Source organism: Cystoisospora suis (assembly GCF_002600585.1).
Source record: "Cystoisospora suis strain Wien I chromosome Unknown contig_3749, whole genome shotgun sequence".
In the NCBI taxonomy this organism is placed as follows: domain Eukaryota; phylum Apicomplexa; class Conoidasida; order Eucoccidiorida; family Sarcocystidae; genus Cystoisospora; species Cystoisospora suis.
In genome coordinates this window covers 1-23,521 of record NW_027156544.1, presented here as the reverse complement: position 1 = coordinate 23,521, position 23,521 = coordinate 1, and the positions used below count along the sequence as shown (strand labels likewise).

Sequence of the window (23,521 nt, the reverse complement as noted above, 5' to 3'; positions counted from 1 at the left end):
ACGAGAAACGTAGTACATGAGGTTTATCTTTAGTTTCACTAATGAGACACTTCCTCTCACAACGCTGGCGAAACGTGCTCTGCTGCTGGCAAAACGATTCGTGGTGGCACAGTCACGACGGTGCAGTACGGCTTCACGGGCGATTGCAACATCAGACCTGTCACCCCTCGAAAAACGAGCGATGGCAACGCGATGTGACCGAAACCCGAACCCGCAAGCCTCAGCGGCTAGATGCGAACCTTCCCAATGAAAAAGTGCGTATGTGCGACGAGCATGGGCCCGGGTGTATACTTCCAAATCAGAGAGTCGTACATCCCCGCGCGGCGGAAGCAAGTAGCGCTACTGACCCTCCACGGGCAACCGAGGGATCGTCACTTCCGGCGGAACGAGGCCTGCAGATGAGGACCTCGTTAGAGATTGATATTGGCCCGAGAGACCAGGTGTGAGCCGCATTAAAAGCTTTCATCAAATAGCCTCGCTGTGCGGTTTGTTGTATCACTAGAATAATAAGCCGCTTGCATATGCGCCATGGAAACGCAGTGTTTCCGACCTTCGGGAATACGTGTCGGGTTCATCTGTCGGGCAAAGGCGTCCACTGTGTCTGCTCTGGGGAGCCAGCAGTGCAACATACTGGCGTTCTTCAGTGTTTCGCCAGTCTCTAACCCAACATCACAAGTCCGACTTCAGCACGGACAAGCGCTTCAACTGCTGCGGCGTAGCAACGGCTATCTACCGTGGGCACGGAGCGAACAGAAAACGATGCAGATGAACGAGATCACGATTGCTTTGTAGCGGGAGTGGAAGAGCGTCTCCCAAGAAGCCACAAACCGTCGAGGACCGGGCTACTACTGGACTGTTCACAGTCCAGTTGCCCATGGAGTCGCTTCAAGTGATAGGATTAGAGAGATCTTTCGTTGAGACATATTGTTCCATACTAAATAAACGGTGCAAAAGCATCTAGACAATATGGCTATCGGCTATCGGCGCGAATGCGCACGCGTGTGCGCTGTCTCCTCTCGCAAGCGTGAGTGTTGCCTCGTTTTTAACTGTTCCCTGACGCGGGTCCGACTTGTTTTTGACTTGACGTAGATCCACACAATTGGAAGACAGATCAGGGAAGCGGGAAAAGTAAGAGGACTGGTCTGTAAAACTGACTGTAGAGACGGCACGAGAAGTCATTAAGTGGAAACACAAAGTTCGCAAGGTGTTGATTGCACCTCTTTTCTGTCAAAACGCTTTCACCCGTAAGACAATCATCCGTTTAGACAATCGTCTTCACCTCAAAATGCGAGCGAACAGCATAGATATGAATGACGGAGAGTACAATCTGAGTGCACATCTGAATCGCCTTCCATAGGCTAGCCCGATTACGCGTTGACGTGCCGAGCTCCTCGTGAACCGCCATTCTCGCTAGAGAGTTCGACTGTTGCTCGAACAACCCGTTTGCCTGCAACAAAGTCCGCGCCACCCCAGTAGCAATGAGTCATATCCAACCGTACAGCGCATTGAACTGGGAGATCCCAAGCTCACACGGCAAGACAATATGCCTTCTATCTCCAGTAGACAGACCCTTTTCAAAAAAACATCTGCGCCTCACGATATACATTAAGCCATTGTTGTCTGAGAGAAGACTGCTAAATCGTAGGAGACAAAATGGCTTTCTTACTTCTTCGTGTTTCAAAGAGAAGGCTCGCATTTATGCACCAGGGTGCTCCCTTAACCGCCACAGTTATCGCCGAACTTCGTGCACTCGAAAACAGACAGAGCGCCAGCTAAATTCTACCGTACAGCCGTGTAATTCTCTCTGTGTCTACTGCCTATACTGGGTGTCACCCTACATAACCTACAGACGAGTTCAGAGAAAACGCCGTCGTACGCGAACACTTCCCAAAGACGACTGAAAGAAATGATCGCAGGAAGGGAGAGAGGGGGGGGTGTCTATACAAGTGCTGCTGTCATAGACAACAAGTCTCTGACACAGCTACCCACTCTGAAAACAGAGCCGAACATCTCCTGTCTACCTGTCATGTTCCCCGTGTCTTCTTTCTTTTAGTATAATATGATGTAAACACTGGATGGGTGGGTTCCGTCTTTGCAGGTGTGTTCTCTGCCACAGATATCCTGACACTATCCGCATATACAGGGAAGCAAGCACGCATCTACGCTATCTCGCGAGTCTCTTCTGAGACATCCTGAGAGAAGAGCGTCTGTTCAGCTGCCTCAAGCTCATACGGCGTATCACAAAAGTATTACTTGCATTGTGTGCCGTAACGATATGCTCCAGCGACCCGTGATCTCGCCATCTACAGAGAGTAGAAATCCAAACATCACCCGAGGGCATGCAGATACCACGCGGCATCGGAACCTACCATTTCGAGAACCTTGTCCGAGAGATTCTTCAGCTCTTCGGTCTGGCTGCTCATGACCAGCTGGTTTACATCGGGGAACACCGGGCTAGCTCCTCCCTTCACCCCAGGCGAAGCTGCCGCCTGTGGAGCTACGTGGAAGTTGAGGGTTACAGTCTGCTGATAGGAAAGTTGATTTCTCAGACAGATCTCATAGAACCCGATGGCAGGAAGCTGAAAGCATCCACAGGACATACACCTCGCACGATACACCCTCATAGACGATGTCGTCTTCCAAACAGGTTTCTCCGTCTAGCACGCTGAATCTACAGAATGAGAAACCGTATACACATGGGGCGCCGCGCAAGTCGGCTAGGCGTCTCCTGTCTCTCGCGTCCATCCCTAGTCAGCACACCCAGAGAACTTGTTCTCTGGGTGTGCTGCACAAGCAGCGACCTCGACCCCGTGTCTTCCCTTTTATGAACCATTAGCACCACATACGCGGTTACACTATGATATTCTGAAATGCCTATATACGTGAGCACGCCGCCTCCGCTTCACAGACCCTCAGATCGCGTCGAGGCACCTGAAAGAAGATAAACACTTGGATCTCCTTGATGAACCTACCTTAGCTTGAAACGAGTCAGTTTCTTTGTCAGATTTGAAGAGCTCTTGTCTCTTGACAGTCGGCTTGGGTACCTTCGGGTCAGGTGGGATGACGGGTCCCTCGATGGACACAGATATACTTCGATCTCCAAAGAAGGTCTCATACCGCCTGGTGCACATACAAAGACGACAAGAACAGCAGGAGTCCTTCTTGTCTCATCGGCAAAGGCACAAAGATGTACAGCCACAAACGACTACTTCAAGAAAGACAGAAGGCCACCCCAGTCAGCCGAGGCAGAAAAGAAGACCCTGCCACGTCACCAAGGACCCACTTCATTAACGGATGGGTGCATTCCACCCTGGCTCTTCACCATATAGCGAGTACCTTCTTATTGTCTGAGCTTCAGCTCACTATGATGTGTCCGCTGAGTACATCGCGGCCATTCCAATATGAAAGAACAACCGCCGTAGTCGATCGAGCCAGTAAGCAGAAACCTTGAGACTAGCTGCTGGTGTCAGCGTGGTTTCTTCGGATAGACTCTCCTCTGCAAGCTCCCACGTATGTGCTACCACCCGTGGAAGAGGAAGACACAACGCTAGCCTCCCTGTCCTTCCTGGAGTCTGCTCTCTTTCAGACCTCAACAGAAGCCACGGTCAAGAAACGATCACTTTCGATGGCCTCCCAGGAGAGTTAATTGCAACACCACTAGACAGCACGTGGTGAAGCAGTCGGATGAATCAGCTACAACTAATACTCGGGTTCTTCAAGAACCTTGTCTGCACAGCTGTGAAGGATGAAAACAAAGCGCCAACAGCATGCAGAAGAATCTTGAAAGATTCAGAGCAAAGTAGTGGGTGCGGGACAGAAAACAGCATTGTAGTAGAAGTTCCTTCCAGCGTAGGTGCAGATAAATAACTCAAGGGCAATCTGTTTAACTGGGTTGGCACCCAGAGCAACTGGGCAATGGAGGAGCCGTGCAACTGTAGACCACCATGTCGTTTTGTAAGACAGAAACGGTATCTACGCAAAGACAGTCATCAGAAGATTGTCTTCGCCACCCTTCTGTCTCACCCGTTAATACTCATAGCAGGGGCTACCACGTTGATGAAGAAACAGTCGACTGCTCCTCCTGGGAGTTCGAACAAAACCGCGTCCACTGATCGTGCCGCAGTGACCAAGAAGTAGACTGCTGGAAACAAGAGGGAAAACACCCGCGGTTGGCTCGTAAGAGACAGTCCCCGTGAGGGGGAGACACGAGGAACCGCCATTCTGGAGACTGGAGCGAGAAAAGACGAAAGAGAAAGCAAGTCCGATGCGAAAACCGGATGACAGGGAAAGGAGGACGGGAGAAAAGACTCGGGCACCGTTGAGGCAAGAGAGCAAAGTGGGGAGAGCCACCCAGCAAGTTGACAAGGCAGAGAAGAAGCCACAAGAAAAAAGCGTAGAGATCTGTAGAGGGCTGTCTTTCAGACGCGACGAGAGAATCTTGTAGTCGGGAGACCACGCTGGGGCGGCTGCCTGGCCCTGTTTCAGACGTGACACGGAACTGCAAGAGCGAGGCAAGGAAGAAGAAACACAGGAAGCTCACCTACAAGCTTCGAAGGCACAAACAGACAGAGCGTGACAGAAGCAGTAACAAACAAAACAGTGCACGACAGTGAAAACGCGTGTCATGTAAGGGGGGCAGCAGAAGTGCCAGTGTACGTATTCAGTACAAAAACTCTGTCGACTACTTGCTCCGTCTGCATGTGGCCGACTATGCTCTTGTTGGGGAAAGCCGCTGGGAAGAAGTCAGTCCCGATGTTAGGGCACAAAGGGATATTCTCTGTCTCCTCACCAAGGGGGTTTTCGGTGCGTTGGAATGAGAAACAAAGAGCAGGGAAGCTTTGGGATGTAGAGGAGCCGGATCGTTTTTCTGCTCGGCCTACATGCGAAGAAACTTGCAGGCACTGTCTCGATGGTCTATTACCCCCCCGGTTGCGCGATGTTCCTCATTCACATCAGCCCGATCGAGAAAAAAGGTTCTCTCTTTTCTTTTCTTCAGTCGGGAAGCCATAGAAAACCTTTCAGGAGAGAGTTTTCTCTTTTAGACTCATGTTGCCGTTCCTTTGTGAGTTGGCTCGCAGCTTTTTTTCCGGACTGGCTGAAATTCTCTAGGCCACACAGAGAAAGTCATTCCAGCCCCCACAGAAACTCAACACTGGTCAAGACTTCACTTCTCGAAACTGTAATTTTTCTCCTATTCTTTTTCTTGTCTAGTGATACACGTGTTTAGCGTGTCGAGCTTGTCCTTCCCAGGCACCTGGTTTTCCCGGTTTTCTTCTCTTCTGCTCGGTTTGTGTTCTGCCGTCAAACTTGAGTCACTCGGGAGTGTTCAGCCACTGGTTTTCAAATGCCAGCTTTCACCTTTCTGTTTGTTAAGACCTCTTCCTCGACAAAACCGACTTGTGACTTTGCCGCTTGATGCTAACGCGTTCCAGCACATCCACTTTGTAATGGATCTTTCTTGTTTTCTTCTCACGCGTAACGGTCTCCACTCGCTAGCCGCTTACTTCATCTTTTTGTGAGGCCCGGGTGACTAGACACTTTGGTGTTCGGAACAACTCATGTAAAGCTGACCCGGATTCTTTGTAGGACGACTTCTGTCTCCACGCTTCAATCTTCCACCGTGTTTCTCAAGCACGGCATGTTTCGGGGACATGCTCTCGGAGGTTCTTGCTGGCTGAACTCCAGCAGTTTATTTACGTCTCTCTATGACCCCGTTCTAATAGGAACACTTCTTCCAGATCACCACGTAAAGAAGTAGCAACAAACAGGCAACGAAAACACGGCAGACGCCGGTTGCTCGCAGGCTGCCACTACGGACAACGTTTGCGGGGGATTGAGAAAGATGGGAGTCTTTCTTCACTTCTCACTTCGTTTGAGAATTCTTCACGGAGTCTTCTCCGGACGCTATGGAAAATGGTTTCACCTATAAAGAGAAAAAGACATCTCGCTTGGTATACGGTCTCTGAGAAACACCCTCCTAACTCCTTGCTGGACCAGACCTGTTAGTCTCGACCGTTGGTAGTTTGCTTGCCCATGATTGATTGGGGTCACGACGTTGACAGCTCATTCATCTGATTTCCGAGATTCTTTTTTGTGATTGCTGTGACGTTTCTCGCTTAACTGGTTCTGTCTATACATTACTAGGTAGGTTTCGCGGTCGATGTTTCTTTCGGGTTGATCCTTCGGTTGGCTATTCAGACAGCTCGCATTTTCTTCGCTGTCATTTCCCTTTCCTTTCTCTCTTTACGCCTCTTCACCATCTGGCGAACATCTTGTCCTCCCCTCTGGAAGGCTTCTTTTTCTTTTCTTTTATGACCTTAGAAAATCTTTCGAAGAAGTGCTTGTGACACAGAGTCGTTTACCTCAATTCCTCTCTGGACTTCGCTCTTGTGCGCATTCCACACCCTTGTTCTCGCTTGTCTCTTCTTCTTCTTCTTATACGACTTTTAACATGGCGTCCAGTCCGGAGAAGGAAGAAATGTTCAAGCGGGCGGTAGCTCGAGTTCTTTCTCAGTGGTGAGTCAAAATGCCCAACTGTTGTACATACACCTCATTGTGTCTTCAGACAAGTGAGATCTTCCATACAACAGGTAGATTCTTAGGGGAGCTGTGCTGATCATATCATCACGTTTGTCAGCTAACGACTTAGTTTCTTCAGAGATACTTGCCGTCCCTGTCAATGTCATCTCCAGGCAGACACCGTCTTCTCCCTCTCTCCTCTAGGCTATGTCGTGTAGGGCCAGCAAGAAGATCAGAAGAACACGGGGATAAAGTATAGTCTAACCATGTGTATGTCGAAGGTATGGTAAGAATCTCGTAGAAAGGACTCTCTTGTGGCGTCCAGGCTTTTTCTTTTGTAAAGGTTCGAGACCTTTTGGTATCGTCTACCTTTTTGTGACTCTCCTTCAACTTTATTCGGACTCCCTGGGTACACTTCTCCGTGCGTTTTTCTAGCATGCAGTGACAACGTCTCCCCGTTACTTTCTTTTCTAGAGCAGACGTCTTTTTTGAGATGTAAATCTGTTTTCTACAGGACACTATTGAACTTGGCTGTGGAACACGGCTGGGGTGGACGTGGCCCTCAGAGACGGCGACAAGAATTATATGAATGGATTATACAGACTTTCCTTACAAGTAAGTCTCCCTTCAGTCGCGTGCATGCCCCTCAGCCTCACTAGTATCTGAAGCGATTCCAGTATGTATGTAGACAACAAATCACTCAATGAAGAGAACGTTCCCCACCTACAGAAATAGGCAGATAGCTAGAGAGATACATAGAGAGATCACACACAGATAGATATATGTGGATAACATTTGTATTTTCGGCTTCTGAGGTGTGTAATGAATGGTCTATAGATGAGGGTGGTTGTATCCGAGGAGCCGGTACTCTGCAGATTCATTTACGAGATTACTTCTCTTTGTCTGGAAAAGTTTGTCGTCAGTTGCTGACTTTCCGGCCGTCCCCTAACAGGTGCGGGGTAACGAGGCGACGCGCTAAGATATCTAGTCTCTGAAAAAGAGCGATCTACACTGGGCTGTCTACGGAGTATGTGTTTTTTTCTTTGCTAGCTTGGCTTTTCTTCCCCTGTGCGGAGATAGATAGCTGGAGAAGGATGCTCGTAGATCTACTTCCACGTTTAGAAATCGTCTTGTCTCTGGGGTTCAGGTGGTTTACTTTTCCTAAGTGTTTGGAGAGAGTTTAATGAATGCGATAGGTGTGATGCTCTTCCTACACTCTTGATCTATCTCAGTATGAGGCTGATTGTGGTTTTCTTGTCGTAAACTCTTTCTTTTCTATTTCAGGTCGAGTGAAATCCGCCTGGCTGGCTAGTGAGCTGAGCGTTAAGCTTGAAGATCTGTTCCACGTTATCGCTGAAGACGAGTCTGATGTATGTCACGGTGTGTGAATGAATTCGTCTGTGATAAGTATCTCTGTATTCTTGTGGTTCTAACTTCATAGGTGATATCTCTATATATCGTCCTATGTGATGTGTATAGATATCTATACTTCGACTTCTTTTACTGGAGGCGCGATTTGTGAGCGTGGCTGTGCTGTCGGCTGCGGAGCCGTCAGCGGTTTCGGACTCTCTTAGGTGTGTGCCGTCATTGTTAGCTTTTTCTCTAGAGTTAACAACTTGTATGTGTGTAGGTTAGAAGGGTAGCTGGGATGAAGGGTGACTGAACTCAGACATTTCAGCTCTTGTCTTGATGCTTTCTTTTGTATGTCTGGGTTTTGTCTACGATGTAGCCTTACTTATCTCATTGAATCCTCCTCACTCAAGCAAAAGGATGACTGGCTAGTGTGTATATACATCAATGCTTGCCAAGCCAAGGACAGTTTCACAATGCGTCGAGTCTAGTGTAGAAAACTTGCTGTCGTGATTGGACAATATTTCAGTATGTCTCTCATTTCTCATAGTTGTTCTTGAAGCTCATAAATAGTGCTTGGCAGCTTAAATATCTGTGCAAGCTATAGTGCGCCGGGTTCTGCAGCGTTCTCTCTTCCCTCATAGATTCTTCTCATTGCAATTCTCAAACACATAGCCTGTTTGCTTTCTCAGTCTCGACCGCTCCTGATTCAAACAAAGACCAGGCACTTTCTCTCGGTGTGCCTGGTTCAAGCTCCTTGTCAAACCAGGTTGTCAGACACACACCGGCACGTACGTTTTCTTGTGTATGGTTCGTCGCGTATAGTAACAGAGGGGATTTCTTGTGTATGTAGAGCTTGACAAACAGTATGGAAGAACGTTTTCTTGTTGTGTGTCCCTCTTGTAGATCGAGGTAGCGGAGTTGCTGGTGGAACTGTACGAGACCACGCACCGGGGAGACTTCACCTTGGCTACCCAGGTCATGCAGACGCATGCAGGTGCCTCAACAGCGGCATCTATAGAAGCAACGGCACCTGGGATGTCTCACACCGGGAGTGGAGAGGGAGGAGAAGGCTCATTCAGCACAAGTAAGTTCCATGCGTTTCCACGACGTGACGACGGGGGATGTACCCAACACTTAAACTTGATGGAGTAGCGACGGAGGAAGGGATACATCGCATCGCACCTCTCTTCTTCGTGTCTTCTCTTAGAGTATGTCGATCTGCGAGATTTACCTTCCATCCTGGGGAATACGTCTCAAGCGATCACTAGAGGCAGGGGCGACTATTTGTGACATGAGTGGTCTTTCGTAGTTTCCCGTGGAGGGGTTGCTACAGGCGCTGGGGCCTGCAGAGATACCCTGCCTCGCTGTTTTTGATGCTCGGCATTCCTCTGAATTGATGCCGGCTGCCTCGGAGATAGGCGTCTTGTCTGCTTCGCGTTCTCGTGAAGACGTGTACACGTGCAAGTACACGGTACCTCTCCGTGGCGTTGTGCTGTATCAACGGGCCGAGGGGGGGAGCATCCCCCCGGATTGCACGCACTGCCGTCTGTATCATCGGGTGTGTTAGCATCCAGGAGCGTGTCCGGGAAGTTGTTCGATAAACATAGACGCCACTTTCTTTTTTTCCGTTGTGCAGGAGATGCGTCGGACGCGGAGTGCGATATGGAAGAAGGAAACGAGGAAGATGATTTAGCAGATCTGATGGCTGGAGCGAGTGTCCACCCAGTTGGCTGCGAGGAACCTCAAGGTCCGGGTAAGTTCGCCGCGATCTCGTGAATTCTAGCCAGTTGTCGATACCTTCGGTGTCGTCTGCTGAGTACGCAGGACGGAGCGGCAACCGTGCACGCCTGCGAAGTTACCCTGGGGGCACGAAGAATGATGCTGGGTTAACTGACTGCACGTACACGAGGAACGAAGGAAGTGGGCTTCCCGCCCCTGCCACACAGTGACCAGTGATGCTTTAGATTTGTTAAGTCCGAACGTTGGTGAGCAGTGTGCGAATAGCTTTCCACTGTATAGGTGAAAGGCAGGTGGACTGGAGGGGCCTCTCTAGATGTGACGCGCAGGTCTTCTACAGCTCCTGTTTTCTGTCGCCACGTGTACAGCCTCCCGGACACGGTCCAAGACGGCGCAGGCCGTGCAGGAGACTGTGAATGACCAGGAGGAAGAGGAAGAAGAAGGGTGGACCCGAGTCGGACGCAACCGGAACACCCGGCGGACGAGAGCATAGCAGAAGACAGAGTACGCCAGCATGCGGTCTTCGAGCTGTCAGTTTCTAGCACTCCCTCCTTCTCAGCAGAAAGGCTCTGCAATCTGTAAGTTTTCTCTTTCATGCCGCGTTTTCGCGAGGTCCGTGGGCGCCAGGGGCTTCCAGGTGCCGGTGACCGTCCCGTAAGGGAGAAATCCTTAAAGGTGCTCGGCCAGGCGTCGCGCCCCGTGGCTGGACTTGTCAAAGGAAGAAAGCCAAGCTGCTGAACTGTGTTTGCTTCGTGCTGTCTTCCCCAAGCGACGGTGCCGAGGTGTTGATTCATACACCAGATATGTCTGTCGGAGACACTCTTCCGTAATGTTAACGCAGTGTCGGTGGATGGAACGAAAAAAGCCTTCTTGTGGTGCGCGTCTTCGAAGTTCCAAGGGCTTCTCACGGCAGTGTCTCGAAGTGTAGTTAAGCGTATGCCGGTGTGTAAACCAAAAAAAGGACTTTGGCCCGGGTTTTTCTTTGTCTGTTGAGACATCGGTGTTGCGGTCACACCTGTATGCGCACGTCTCGACGCAGTGAGGTGGCGCAGGGCAAATCAACACAAATAGTGCCAGTGGTGTTCGCCTCGTCTCCTTTACCTTTTCCACTTTTTATATACTACGCGTCATCGAGTGAGAACATTGGTGACTTTCACACTCAACTGGAGGTATCTTTCACACAGGAAGCGGGGCACGCATGCAGCCGTTCTCCCTATTTGGTAGCTGCTAATGCTTCGGGAAACCCTTCAGACGTCAGTCAGCGCGTTGTCGTCCCTGGCTCTGGGATCCGCTCAGTTTTGACTAGCTTCTGCGTCAGCGCGGAGTTACAGCAAACCGAGGCAGAAACCGAAGGGAGGCGAGAAGGTTCTGGTTTACTTGCGAAGACGAGAAAGTTCCGCCGCAGAGACAGCAGACACCGGACCGCGCGCTGCGGCGGGCACATCGCTGGCTACGTGATGGAGTAAGTCACGGAAAGATGAATTGTCACTGTTTGGGATCGGTAGGCGAACTGCCGTCGTGACGCTGCCTTCTTTTCGGTCGGTTTGTACCGCTCTAAAGAAAGCGACACTAAAGGTGTCGCTATGCCCAGGCAGGGGAGTCCGGGTGTAGCAGGTTAGGTTCTGAGTATTGAGGAGCGGGCATCTGCCGCGCCAGGGCAACAGTCGGCGAATGCTCGGTGCTGCACACCACGGTGTAACAGCCGTCCAGTCACACCCAGTCATCCCGAGCAACCCTCGATCGTAACAAGGTCACTTCGGATCCTTTGAGGTATCACGCCCACCAAAGCAGCAAGGGTATGGACCCGCGTTGTCCCTTTCTGTCTTCGGGAGACAGAGGCGGGGCAACATGTGTCTGCCCGTACGACACATCGGCAGTATCTGGATCAGGGTCTTCTCGCAACGAAACAGAGTTCCGTTCTGTAAGAGACCTCCACTTGCGCGGAATCCAACGCGAGGCTGCCCCCCCCCGGCCCAGTACAGCAGAGGAGTGCTCGCTTCTTGGGAGTGGACTAAGCCTACATCCGTGTACTCCCAGGCGCCTGTCACTCAGGCCTCCTGCCGAGTGGCAGACCAGGCGCAGGTTTCCTGCTTGGGCACCATCTGTGGCCATCGCGTCTGAAGCCCATGCGACAGTCCGCGGAAGACGTCTGCCGTCCACACCTACTCTTCTCTGTAATCCAGAAGCTCAGCACGTGTGAAACGTCGCTACTGTGCCGTGATGGAGCAAGGGATAAACCAGTACTGAGCTTTCTGTCGCCTCACTGGCAACCTACAGATGAGCCCTGCCGGCCGACAAACCCACTGTTGTGCTTTCCTGTCTTGACAGCCCTGTTTATTCATAGTCAGGTCTTGCAGTACGCCTGGATCGCCTTCAGCCCAGGGCGGTACACGACTGTCCATGCATAGACACGGGCACCAGTCTAATCTCTTCAGTGATCCTGCTACCGAAGAACGGCTCCAACGTCGCCAGGGTTTGCTCTTGGCCCGAGTCTCGCCGATCTGAGCCGCGTCTCTAATTGGCACATCGCGCGTTGTGGCTGCCACAGTCGTGAACTGGCTCCCAGCAAAACCCGAGGATCAGTACTCTTCAGGAGTGTCGATTATCCGGCAAGTGCGACAACCGTCTGGTTTTTCTACGTATGGTATTTCACCATCCACTATACGCTCCCTCGTCGTTTTTCTAGTGCTCTGTTCGCCTCAATAAAGCCAAGACATCAACTGGAGCTGGGGCCGCAGTTTCAGGTTGGAACCCGTGTCACTGTACCCGATGTTACCGCCGGGTGCGACAGGAAGCCGGATCGTGTCGGAGTCTGGAGTCGGCTCACCGCAAGACGTTGAGCGCGGTGAAGCAAGCGCGGGAAAACATCGGAGGACGTTCAGGATGGCGGAGACAATGTCACCAGCGCTCCGGAAGACCGGTGGAGTCCAGTACGGTCTGTTTTTTTAGGGCCTCACAAGCCCCAGAGCAAGTCCTCGGAAGGAGTTGGAGCCAAGTACGTCCACACAGAGACGCAGCAGCACGGTTACCACGAAGTCTCCTAGTTTCACTCCCGACCGCTCTCGCACTTTTTACTTGTACACAGTTACGCTTCTTCAGCTTCCTTGTGCCAAGGGACTTCTACTGACACTTGGTGCCATGTGCGTGTTCTTAAGCGAGGATCGATCGCGCGACGAACATGGCATGGAGAATTATAAACTGGAAGATTATCGTGATGACGATGATGATGATGATGTCACCAGTGCTCTGGACGACCGGTGGAGTCCGGCAACTTCGTCTGTTTCTTCAAAACCACGCAGGCCTCCAAGCAAACCGTTGAAGGGTTTTGAAGTCAAGTAGGTCCTCACTGGGACGCAGCAGCAGGGATTGTCACGAAGTGTTCGTTCCCCTGGCGTGCTGGCGGATATGTAGATCGAGCACACATTTTCAGTTTCCTTGTGATGACAGTCCTTTCAGCGGCACCGTTTGTAATGCGTGTGCTCTTGGAGGCGGATGGACTCCATCCGCCACTGCGCGCAGATCTCAGCGTTCTGATATTGGTGGGGCGGCCTTTACCGATGGCCGTAGAAACTTGTTTACGATATGTGAACGTATCCGTAGGATTTACTGCAACTTGTGGTTGTGTTCGTAGCGCATTACCCTTAAAAGTGTAGTGTCCGGCGACGGGTGCTGTCACCGGCCGTCTATGATGTGGCTTGACGTTAATGCCGATGGCAGCCGGAGCGCAGCTGACACGATGAAGACATATTGTCTCGTTTTGGACTGACCTATCTGCTTGCAGTCCTTGGGATGCTGCCGATAAAGCTCGAAGAGCAAGGCGTAGAAAATCGCTCTGGAGGACTGCGACAGCGAAGGCTGTCGCAGTCGGGCTGACCTGGGGCAGCTGGCATCTGTTGCGCAGGCTCACACCGGAATCAAAGAAGCCTTTGCTTCTTAGGCCGCCGAGTCCTGTTCGTCAGCCGAGTTTACATCCGGACTGGGATGAGTTTTATATACCTCATGAACATATCGATTTACAGTACGTTCCGGAGAGGCACGCGTCGGAGCCCGTGTACCAACTCCCGCCTGTTCAGGTTCTTCAGCGGTCGTATTCTCTCGGTGCGGACATGAGGAAGGCCTACAGGGAAGCGTACGGGCTTCCGACGGTGTCCTTCTCTGAAGAGTCTGTTTTTAGTGAATCCGCCGGATTCCTTGCCGGATGGAGCAAGCGCGATGCGGTTCATTCTCCCTACGGAGGGTCGAGTTTTGGTTCATACTCGTAACCTCTGTCATCCGCGGTATCGTGTCTTTGTCCTCGGCAAGCCACGAGAACCAAGTGAAGACTGCTTAGGCGTTGAAGTAAGCTAAGCCATCACATCTCACGCTTGCCAGGCCGTTCGTTTCCACTTCACAAAACGCACGCTTTCCTGACGAAGAGAGATTCAGTCGTCAACTCTTGTAGTCTATTTGCAAATTAGGAGATTCTTGTGACATCTGTGCTCTGTTTCAGGCTGGTTTGATGAAGGTTGCTCTCCATTCTGTGTCGTTCATCTCCGAGTGGGGACAGCTGCTTGCTGCAGTTTGGTATTTTGTATCCACGGTAGAGGGAACCATTAGTGTCTCAGACGCTGAGAGTGGCTTTCCTCGCTGACTGCTCCAGTGATGTCAGTCTCTGTGTGAGCGCATCCGTCTCAGTCGGAAAAGTTCCAGGGAATGTTGCGCTAACTCTGCCAGTTGTGTTGTGGGCCCGCCTGAAGTTGTGTGTCCTGAGCCCCGGCGCAACTGAATGAACTGGGAGGGGGTCCAAGTTCATTTGTTAGTGACAATGGTGAAATAAACGGAATGAGCTACTCAGCGTTTTCGTCGGCAAATGTTCATGCACAGTGTCGTCCCCGCTTATTGTTGTCAGGTCTCACGTTGCGTTTTTGTGAGTTTTCACATGATTGAGGAGTCTTCCATGTTGAAGGTCGTTTTCCAGGCTTAGGGAGCTGTAGAATACTTGTGTAAGAGCGCCTCGCCTGCCCTTCGAGGCCAGTCGCTGCTAGTGACCTTCCATGGGTCATTCTCGGCAGTCTTCTAGGGAGGGGTTAGTGACAACTTTTCCCAACTACTGTATGAGCATTGTCCAGTGGTTCGTAGAAAAACGACGTCTTCTGCACAAAACAAGAAAAATGTTTTTCTTGTACTCTGCGAGCTTCCCTCTGCGACTTAGGGAAGCATGTCGCCTTTCATCCCTCACTTCCTTTCTTTCCTGTTCCTTACCGAACAGGAGTCATTCAGTACACACATGCGCATAAACAAACCATCATCGACTACCGTGTCGCAGACCGAGTGATGGATTACTCATGTCTCCGTGCAGTCTTCTTCTGTACCTCTCGTTTTCGAGTCTTCGAAGCGTGGGGCGGTGACTGTGTTGAGATTGTCGTGAGTGTCCACTCAGCTGGGGTCAAGTAGAACGACACACAGCTCGTGCCCCCTTCCTCGTATATTGGATGTCTGAAGACAAGGAGGGCGCTCGGAATGAATGAAATGATGACACATCATTCTTTCGATTAGTCCATATATTCGTCTTTTTACTTGAACTGCATTATCTACGAGAGCTGCTATGGTGGCCCTCAATGCTAGATACCTTTGTATTTAGCCGTGTGAGCCACGATGCACCCGTTCATGCCATTTCTTCCTCATCCTCATCTTCTGGTTCAGACTCGTGCTGACTTCCCGCTTCCTCAACGAACGCGACTTTAGTTTTGTCGCGATTAAAGCAGATCAGGGTGAGTTCTTCATATTGTCCTAAGGCCTCGTTCATCTGTTCCGTCGTCAGTCCCATTGCTGCAGCCTGTTGCTGTAACGTTGAGACCTTCATCCACCCATCCCACTTGGCGCCCTTCTTTTGCTGCGTGCGGCTTCGGAGATTCCTGCGAGAAGACGGTGGACAAAGGATAGGATAAGGGAGAGCAGGAATGCTTCCGTGGTTACAGGGCACGCACACAACGTGCTTGTTTTATCGTTAGCATGTCAATGGAAACGACTATCACTATATGTCTTACATCCGGAGAATAAAGGATGCGTGCCATCCCAGCCCATACAGGTATAGAAGTATATACATCATGCAAAGTTCAACATATCCATATTATAAGCGCATAGATGACCTCAGAACGGCAGAGCGGACCAGTCAGTGCACACAATCGTGTAGTGGGTTAATTTGCCTAGATAGAACTATTCAACTTCACACATGCACATGGTTGTCTTCATTGTTCTTCCACTATGAAGAAGAGAAAGACATTCCTGAGTTCGAGGTGAACATGTTAACAGGGAAGTCGGAAGCACAGGTTCTCTTAGGGTACTCACTTGAGAAGCTCGAAGATTTGGCTGTTCTTGTCTTGACGTCTACGTCGCCGGCCCTCTTCGGCGATGCGGACGCTTTCCTTTGATGCCTCCATAAGCCGGAGAGCTTCGGCGAAGTCAGGCTCTTCAATCCACTCGCTAAACCGCAACCGAGCTAGTGCCTGTGAACATTATCGCCACCGCAGGACCCACAGTGACAACTCAGCTTCAAACCCAGGGGTCCATTCTGTCGGAGACTTTCTGCGTCTGTCTTGTATTCGATATAACCACCATTTTGAGTACCTCCCCCCTCACCCGGAGGCACAGACGTTTCATACCCCTGATCCTAAAGCGAGTTCACGATACGGAGCTCACACCCACTTCCACCCTTGTAATACTGCAAGCCGGCGGGTTGTATGACATCTACTCACTCATGTCATGTGGCCTTGCCTGCCAGCAGACGCTCGTATGTAAAGGCTTCTATCAAGCTCCAAAGAAATGCACAGTGGACTACTAACGTAGTTTCATTTGTGACGGACAGCAGCACACTTCTTACTTGGGCCAGACGGAGAATTCCTAAGAGAGCGCGGGGTGTCGTGTAAGAGGGTAGGACACCTGAGAGACGCTCCTGCTGCTGCTCGTCATATCGGACATTCGCATACCATTCTGCGATCGCAGGGATCAAAGATCTGTAAAGATCCAAACAACGAAGAGAAGGCACACTAAGAGAAAGAAAGTCTAAGATTCTGCGCTTGGAGGATTCCCTAAGTAGCGAATGTAAGCGAATAGGAGGAGGCGGGAGAAGAAGTCTTGTTGTTTTAGAGAGATCCTTTCTCCTCCTGTTCTTCAGCTCGGGGAAGGTTAAGACGGCTGAGAGATCTCGGATATAAAGAAGCTTCAAGGGAAGGAAACACCCACACTACCGCCTGCTGGTGTATACATGCTAGAAAAACAATACGTAGCCAGATGATATTGTCTATCTCCTCTCTACAGAAGAGGGATGCCTTCAAGAACAACTTCAAATCATTACAGTACACCCCCCCCATACATACATATATATACGTACGCACATATATTTGCAAAGCCTGCTTTATCTACGACAGGTAGAGACTGGTTCTTTCAAAACAAAGCTAAGGAGAACTAACTGCTGGATGCACGCCAACTAAGATAGAGAGATAGATAAGAGGGGTATAGCCCCGATTCATTGTCGATAGTCTGGAATCGATCTCTCTCATCCTCTGACTGAACTTCTTACTCTTCTAACGTGGGCTCGACCTTCTTGGCTTCTTCTATGAAAGCTCGGATGACCTTCTTATCAACGAACTGAGGTGTTGAAGGAGTATCTTTATCTTGTCCGTCATTCTTCTTCTTTCTCCCTCCCTTCCCTCCACCTCGCTTCCTATTGTTGTTACTCGCACTAGTCTCTGATGCACTACTAGTGGTAGGCATCTCCGCTCCTCCTCCTCCTGCTGAACTTCTCCCTTGTCCACTTCCGCTATCTCCTCTGTAGATGCTCAAGATATGAGCCGCCATCTGAGTATCGCGCTCTCGGTCTGCTTGATCTAAAAGAAGGAACTGAAGGTCGAACCTGATTTAGAGGTAATAGAGAGATCATACCACAACAAGGTATATCTGTATCTATCTATCTATCTGCTTTGTATGCATCAGTCTAAATGTATATATATGTACATGATGTAGATATATATGTACATCCGCAGGATAGATAGAGTAGGCTATGTAGACACGAGTAGACGTGAGTGTGACGTACACGTTGCTACGTGATGCAGAGGTAGCCTGGAGGAGGAAGGAGTGTGCCTGCATGTGCTGGGGTGCCTATTTCTAGATGTGAGGGGGTCGGTGTTAACTCTCTATGAGACGCATACAGATGACCTTCTTTGCCGTCTTTCGATTGGACGGGCTGAGTAATGACATAGTCGACTTGCTTCTATTCTGGATAAACCTTTCTGTTTCACATATATACACATACATCTATATACACATATCGAAAAGGCTACTCTAGGGAACCTGTAAGTGGCATAACAGAAGAAAGATCTCAGAGTTTCTTCCCCGATTCACCGTCTCCATTCAAACGCGTCTGTCTATTCCTCCACCAAAGCTCTGCTCCCTGCGAATTCGAACAAAACTAATGAGAGTCTTAACCACAGGAAAGAAGACTACTGAAGCGATGACATAGTTCAGCGCGGGAAGAAGACGTTGAATGGCCCAGGCCAGATATACACAGATGACCTCGCAGGCTATACACTTGCCTACCACATGATATAGACAAGATACATACAGAAGGAAGCAAGGAATGTGGCGACGTGCAGTTGTTTATGAAAGACAAGCGGTTGCTTGGGCTTCGCTTCTCTTGTGCTTACCTAGAGAGTAAGGCTGCCGGAAGATTCATATTCACCATCATCGGTTTCCTTACATCGTACCTGTTGAAACAAGCACATATATCCGAAGGAGAGAACGACGGGGCTCGAAATGTTTCACCTAGAGGGGGAGCCGTGAAAGGAACTAGACAAGTCTATCTGTCGCGCCTGTGTTGTACATGAGCATATGCTCTACCTATATCTCTTGGCTCAGGCAGGAAACAAAGTTCCATGAAAACTACCTGCTAAGGTATTCTATCTCTCTATGATAAGGGATCACGACTATGTACCCTCGTGTATACATTTTACATCGATGAGGTGCGTATGTATAAGCAAGATAGCCTTTTCTCTGTCATCTCTCAAACATTCCGTTCTTTGCAAGCTGACCAAGCGGAACAAAACAAGGCTGCCTCATAGGTCAGCACAACTTCGAACAACTGGCAAAGAAACAGAGGTGCTGAAGAACGTCATCAGCATCCCCCTCAGGAGTATATCCTGCAGAAGACTCTATCATGTACCGACAAGACCATCATACCTACCGGCCGTCTTTCGGGTTAGCTGCCGCAAGCACTGCGGTACGTGCAGGGAGACAACTGCAATGACCTGCTTTAGCGATAGAAACCGACTGCTGTTCCATCACTTCATAAATCGCGCTCCGATCAAAATCATCCATCTAAAAGCAACAACGATATCAACAGGAAACGAAGAAAGCTGTCACCTTATCATCCTCGAAGAAAAGAAGATGCCTGGAGCCGGATTGAACTAAACAACTCTATCTATGGTTGCATTTGCTTCAAACAGATGGAGATCCTCTCGACTGTGAAGTTGTCTATATCGTATTCTTGTTTACGCTTTCATACAAGCGAATGAAGCATGCCGCCCACTATGTGAACCGTATGTGAAGGTGTCTGTTGTATTATTCCGTAGATATGATAGAGGCAGCTCAGTCACCCCACACGAGCAGATTATCTCCTTTTCTGGCCTTGAGTTCAAAGAGATCCTTGTCTGGGAGTAGGTCCAGTCGCACTGTCTTGCTGCTGTGTGTCGTGGAGGTCTTAATCATCACAAGGGAAAGCAAGTATACATAGACATCCGTAGATAGATAAATGTACTTGCGTAGATGTGCTCATCCTCCTGCAGACTGTCTACAAAGTAGACATACTCTCATCACGGCGCATAAGTGTCTCCTTTACTAAACAACCCCGTCATCTGCACCTCTATCAACCAGTCACTCCGTCATCACACCCCTCCTCGGTTATCCTCCAATACACACCTACGACATCTACTTGAGTGTACGGCTTGTTCTTTAGCTATGAACATACAACAGGCGATGTATCTCCATGAGATACACCCACGACAACAGGACGACGACAACGTCCTCCTCACACAGGAGAAAGGTCGATAAGAAACTAAGGAAACTGTATCTTCTCGAGGTCCTCTCCTCATCTATCCATCTATCTTTCTTTCTTTCTCATCTTACTTTATCAAATTCATCGATACAGCAGACCCCTCTATCTGCGAGAACAAGAGCTCCGCCTTCAAGTGTCGTTTCCATGGTCGAAGGATCTTTAATCACTGCAGCGGTAAGACCGCTACTACTACTTCCTTTTCCTGTAGTATAGATGGACCTCGGAGCGATCGAACAGACCTGCTTCATGATCTGACTTTTCGCAACTCCAGGATCTCCCATTAAGAGAATATGGATGTCTCCACGTATGAGACCTCCATCGGGCTTTAATGTGGTTTTGCCTCCTATGAGTTGGAGAAGTAAAGCTTTCTTCACATCATCCATCCCAAAGACACCTGGAGCTAGACTTCTTGCCAGGAGATCATACAAGCCTCCCCCTGAGGTATGATCTCGCAACTTGGCGACTTGCTCGGCAATACACAGACTTTCTCGGCGATCTAAAAGAGTCTGCTGTTTCTTCAACTGAATAAAAGAAACCTCGAAGGCTTTCTCTTGAACAAGTCCAGAACGCAGGGCAGCAAATCCGACCTTTCTCACCGGCTTCAAAACACCTCCAAGCGTCACTGTCATTCCTGAGAGAAAAGACAACGTGAGAGAATACAGATACAAGAGATAACTGAAGGCTTGTGAAACAGAAACAAGAGGACTCTTGAAAGAAAGAAAGAAAGAGAAAGAAGAAACGGAAAACATTTCTGTGCTAGGGACGTTTGCCGGCAGGACGGGCAACGGCCGGGCAAGGAGAGGGAGGTAGGGAAGCGAGAAGCCAAGGGTGCCCACACCCCCCCTCCCCCTGGATGGGAGCTGATGAGGGTCGAAATGTGACTTGGGTGAAGATTCTCTGCTTAAGTAGAGTGAGTAGGGATGTTTCACAACTTAAAGAAGATGACAGCCCCGCTGGTCTATCAAGAGATGGAATGACGCAAAGGAGTTTTCTTCCAAGTTGTCTATCTATATGTATCTGTCTCTAATGTATTCATCTACTATATCTATCTCCCATTCACCCCCCGGCTCTTGTTTTCCTAGGACCTTTATGAATCGCCCTGTCTATCTATCCATTTACATCATAACGTTTTGATCACTTGAAAGAAGAACAGTCCACTTCTTTTTCTTCTTCTCTACGTGGAAAACTTGCTAAACTAAGAAGATGCATACACACGTACCTGGTTGAAGAACGTTGGTGACTGCATGCCCGACAAGATGACAATTGAGTGTACGAGGGACATCGGCTTCAGGAATTTGCTGGGTGGGCTCCTGAACTTTAACTTCTTGAAAGGGCATGAAAAGACTTAGCTTGGAGTGTAAGTGAAGAGTACATTCACGATTCCGACTGTTCTTACATAACGGACATGTTACTAATGGCATAAAAGCTCCCCCGTCCACCTACAAGCACCAACATGTAGGACAGAGAGAGAGACAGGATGAGGCTTGAATAAGAAGGTCAGCAAGGATGACACGAGGAGAAGATCAGAATCTTGAGTGAGGAAGGAAAGAGAGTCATTTAAGATTTCAACCGACAAGACGGGAAGATCGTGGATGTTCAGTGAGTTCTTGATCACGGGAAAACGATGAGAGTTGAAGATGGCGATAGCTCCAGTTGAGGCTTGCTGTAGAGACGGAGAGAAGTGAATTATGTGTATGTTACTCACAGCTATGTCAATGCGTGAAGCGGACGGCTTCAGTTTTCAGAGATGTTAGGCATGTCGTTCTATTCTAGGGGAAGATCATGCACTATTTGAAATCTAAGTAATCACGGAAGCAGATAAAGAGATACACAGAAAAAGAGTCAGATAGATAGATAGATGGAAGATGAATAGGTAAAGATCGAGTGGTCACTTCAGGAGGGAGAGAGGAGGAACGAAGATAGAAAGGAGAGTAGCAGTTGACTTGATCTTCGAAACTTCTCGACTAGAATAGTAAGAATGACAAGGCATTTCTACATCGAGACCTACCTGAAGAAGCTATACGAAGACATTGCAAGCATTTTTAGTCTCAGTGTTGCATAAGGAAAGGAATACAACCACCTCGGATGTGTGCAGACGAAAAGACACCCCACCTCACAATACTTGATCGCTTTTTTTTCTATCCCTCGGCATACATGTATCCATGTATCTATACAGATATGTTGCGAAGTCTGGATAGCCTTATCCATACAAAGATACACACAACTACATAGGCACATCCACCTCCATGCTATACATGTGTGGCGTGTAAGTTATGGCCAGATGACGAGGAGGTGAAGCCAATTCTCTACGACAGATCATATGCTTGGCATGTACGACTGTCAGGGGAGATCGTCTGTTTGAAGGGAAGTAAAGAAGGAAGAAAAGATCCTTACAGGCTGAAAGACTTTCTCATGGCATTCCTCACATTCGTACGCGGCGACAAGAAGCTTAGGTTTAGCTTGTTGGACTCGAAGAACTTCGCATGTGAAGAAGGAGAACTTCCCCATACTACTAGCATCAACACTGCGAAAGAGACGGCAGCCTTCACGTGCTGGTGGATATAAGCAGATACGGCTGTTAAAGATATGAAGAACAGAAGAATCAAATACGAAAAGAACGATCTTGGGGATGGCTGGAACGAGCTCTCTCTCTCTTTCGTATACCACCACCCATATCAGCATGTCTCACGTATACAAGTAGGAAGAGTAGGTGTCATAAGAAAGGCTGTGTCTTTGTCTATACGATTCATTCACGGTCTTCCCTGAAGAATAGGCGTCGTAAACGTTGTGCCTTTGTGCATTCACGGCCGCTCCTAGAGGGAGGGAGGCCTTTCAAGAAACATAAAGAGAGTTGGATGGACGTATCATATACCGATAGAACGAGAGGGAAAAAATCAAAGTCTACCAACGACGGTAGATCAAGGATAGATATCAAGACATACATCATCTCGCTCCGTCTTTCTTTCTGTCTCGGCCGGCGTATGAAGACAGGCAAATGACATAGTGGGGAAGGAGGTTCAACACCATAGATCTAGGTTGATGGTATTAGAAGCTATTTGGTTGACTCTTCTCTGATATCCACCGTGTATGTCCCCCTCGTTTTCTTGTCCTGCTTAAGGGAAAGAGTGAGTCCTGCACACATGGGCGTACCTTCGAAGACAGATCTTAGGATAGACACGAGACTCGTCACGGTCTGATACCTATTCAGGAGTGATTGAGAGGTATATCTACAGGCCCCTCCGTCGTTGAAGTCAAGAGACTTCCTCCCTCTTTCGAGCGTCCAGCCCATGTGATCCATCACTTACATCCAGTCATCCATCTATATACCTGTAATATCTATCTATACTTTACATAGAGAGGCTATTCGGTCACTTTGGCAAGAGAGATAGACACGCATGCCTCTTGGTCAATCGCTGAAGACAAAGAAGGAAAAGCATGAGAGAACTTCAGTGAAAGGATGGGGTTTCGAGGGAGAGAACAAGAGAGAAACAAGAAGTATACACAAGACTTACAAGCCACATCGGAGATATGCAGGGACTTTGCGAGCCGCCATGTCTCTCTCCCTACAAGAAGAAAACCACACACACGCACATACAGCAGATTTCTCATGCGAAGGAAGAAGGTTAAATTGAAGGAATCGAGATGAACTGTCTTGTCCTTCTCTCAAGAGATCTTCGAGCTATGTTGCTTGTCTCCCCCCGCCTGTCTAGTATCTATGTCTCTCTAGATACACACTACTTAAGCTGAGCCTCTCACTTTCTATTAGCACTCGATCCTTCAAAGAGAGCCTATACACTCCAATACCAAAGCTACGCCCTGAATCCC

At 49.2% G+C, this 23,521-nt stretch overlaps 4 protein-coding genes across 4 annotated transcripts; 2 read left to right on the top strand and 2 right to left on the bottom strand.

Annotated features, from left to right (window-relative positions):
- Positions 1-1,163: 1,163 nt before the first annotated feature.
- On the bottom strand, positions 1,164-4,784 carry CSUI_007204 (emp24 gp25l p24 family protein). Its single transcript, XM_068067354.1, has 4 exons — positions 4,024-4,784; positions 2,973-3,120; positions 2,370-2,579; positions 1,164-1,447 (listed from the first exon to the last, which is right to left on the bottom strand). Exons 1-4 carry the CDS (start codon positions 4,218-4,220, stop codon positions 1,262-1,264), a joined length of 741 nt encoding a protein of 246 aa, XP_067920671.1. The 5' UTR covers positions 4,221-4,784; the 3' UTR covers positions 1,164-1,261.
- On the top strand, positions 4,768-10,601 carry CSUI_007203 (pre-rrna-processing protein tsr2). Its single transcript, XM_068067353.1, has 6 exons — positions 4,768-6,516; positions 7,034-7,134; positions 7,804-7,889; positions 8,776-8,956; positions 9,509-9,648; positions 9,978-10,601. Exons 1-5 carry the CDS (start codon positions 6,452-6,454, stop codon positions 9,646-9,648), a joined length of 573 nt encoding a protein of 190 aa, XP_067920670.1. The 5' UTR covers positions 4,768-6,451; the 3' UTR covers positions 9,978-10,601.
- A 1,694-nt stretch (positions 10,602-12,295) lies between these two features.
- CSUI_007202 (uncharacterized protein) lies at positions 12,296-14,131 on the top strand (the record flags this gene model as incomplete). The annotated part of the gene is given in 4 exon segments (XM_068067352.1): positions 12,296-12,539; positions 12,559-12,604; positions 12,765-12,944; positions 14,099-14,131. Coding segments are annotated over 4 exon segments (480 nt in total), but the record flags the coding sequence as incomplete, so codon positions are not given.
- Positions 14,132-14,825: 694 nt separating this feature from the next.
- CSUI_007201 (dna replication licensing factor mcm7) lies at positions 14,826-23,486 on the bottom strand. The gene is made up of 11 exons (XM_068067351.1): positions 23,453-23,486; positions 23,209-23,259; positions 22,091-22,271; positions 20,916-21,135; positions 19,768-20,327; positions 18,827-18,960; positions 18,291-18,350; positions 17,168-17,500; positions 16,469-16,601; positions 15,937-16,094; positions 14,826-15,503 (listed from the first exon to the last, which is right to left on the bottom strand). The coding sequence occupies exons 2-11, from the start codon at positions 23,247-23,249 to the stop codon at positions 15,254-15,256; spliced, it is 2,070 nt and encodes a 689-aa protein (XP_067920668.1). The 5' UTR covers positions 23,250-23,259; positions 23,453-23,486; the 3' UTR covers positions 14,826-15,253.
- Between the last annotated feature and the right edge of the window lie 35 nt (positions 23,487-23,521).

Excerpts from the sequence above, each read along its gene's own strand:
- CSUI_007204 (XM_068067354.1), bottom strand. The coding sequence starts at position 4,220 with ATGGCGGTTCCTCGTGTCTCCCCCTCACGGGGACTGTCTCTTACGAGC. Across the intron at positions 3,121-4,023 it reads CCTGCTATGAGTATTAACGG|GCGGTATGAGACCTTCTTTG; the intron begins GTGAGACAGAAG and ends TATGTGCACCAG. Across the intron at positions 2,580-2,972 it reads CTGACTCGTTTCAAGCTAAG|CTTCCTGCCATCGGGTTCTA; the intron begins GTAGGTTCATCA and ends GGATGCTTTCAG.
- CSUI_007203 (XM_068067353.1), top strand. The coding sequence starts at position 6,452 with ATGGCGTCCAGTCCGGAGAAGGAAGAAATGTTCAAGCGGGCGGTAGCT. Across the intron at positions 7,135-7,803 it reads TATACAGACTTTCCTTACAA|GTCGAGTGAAATCCGCCTGG; the intron begins GTAAGTCTCCCT and ends TTTCTATTTCAG. Across the intron at positions 7,890-8,775 it reads TCGCTGAAGACGAGTCTGAT|ATCGAGGTAGCGGAGTTGCT; the intron begins GTATGTCACGGT and ends TCCCTCTTGTAG.
- CSUI_007201 (XM_068067351.1), bottom strand. The coding sequence starts at position 23,249 with ATGGCGGCTCGCAAAGTCCCTGCATATCTCCGATGTGGCTT. Across the intron at positions 20,328-20,915 it reads CACCAACGTTCTTCAACCAG|GAATGACAGTGACGCTTGGA; the intron begins GTACGTGTGTAT and ends CTTTTCTCTCAG. Across the intron at positions 16,602-17,167 it reads GTCGAGCCCACGTTAGAAGA|ATCTTTGATCCCTGCGATCG; the intron begins GTAAGAAGTTCA and ends GGATCTTTACAG.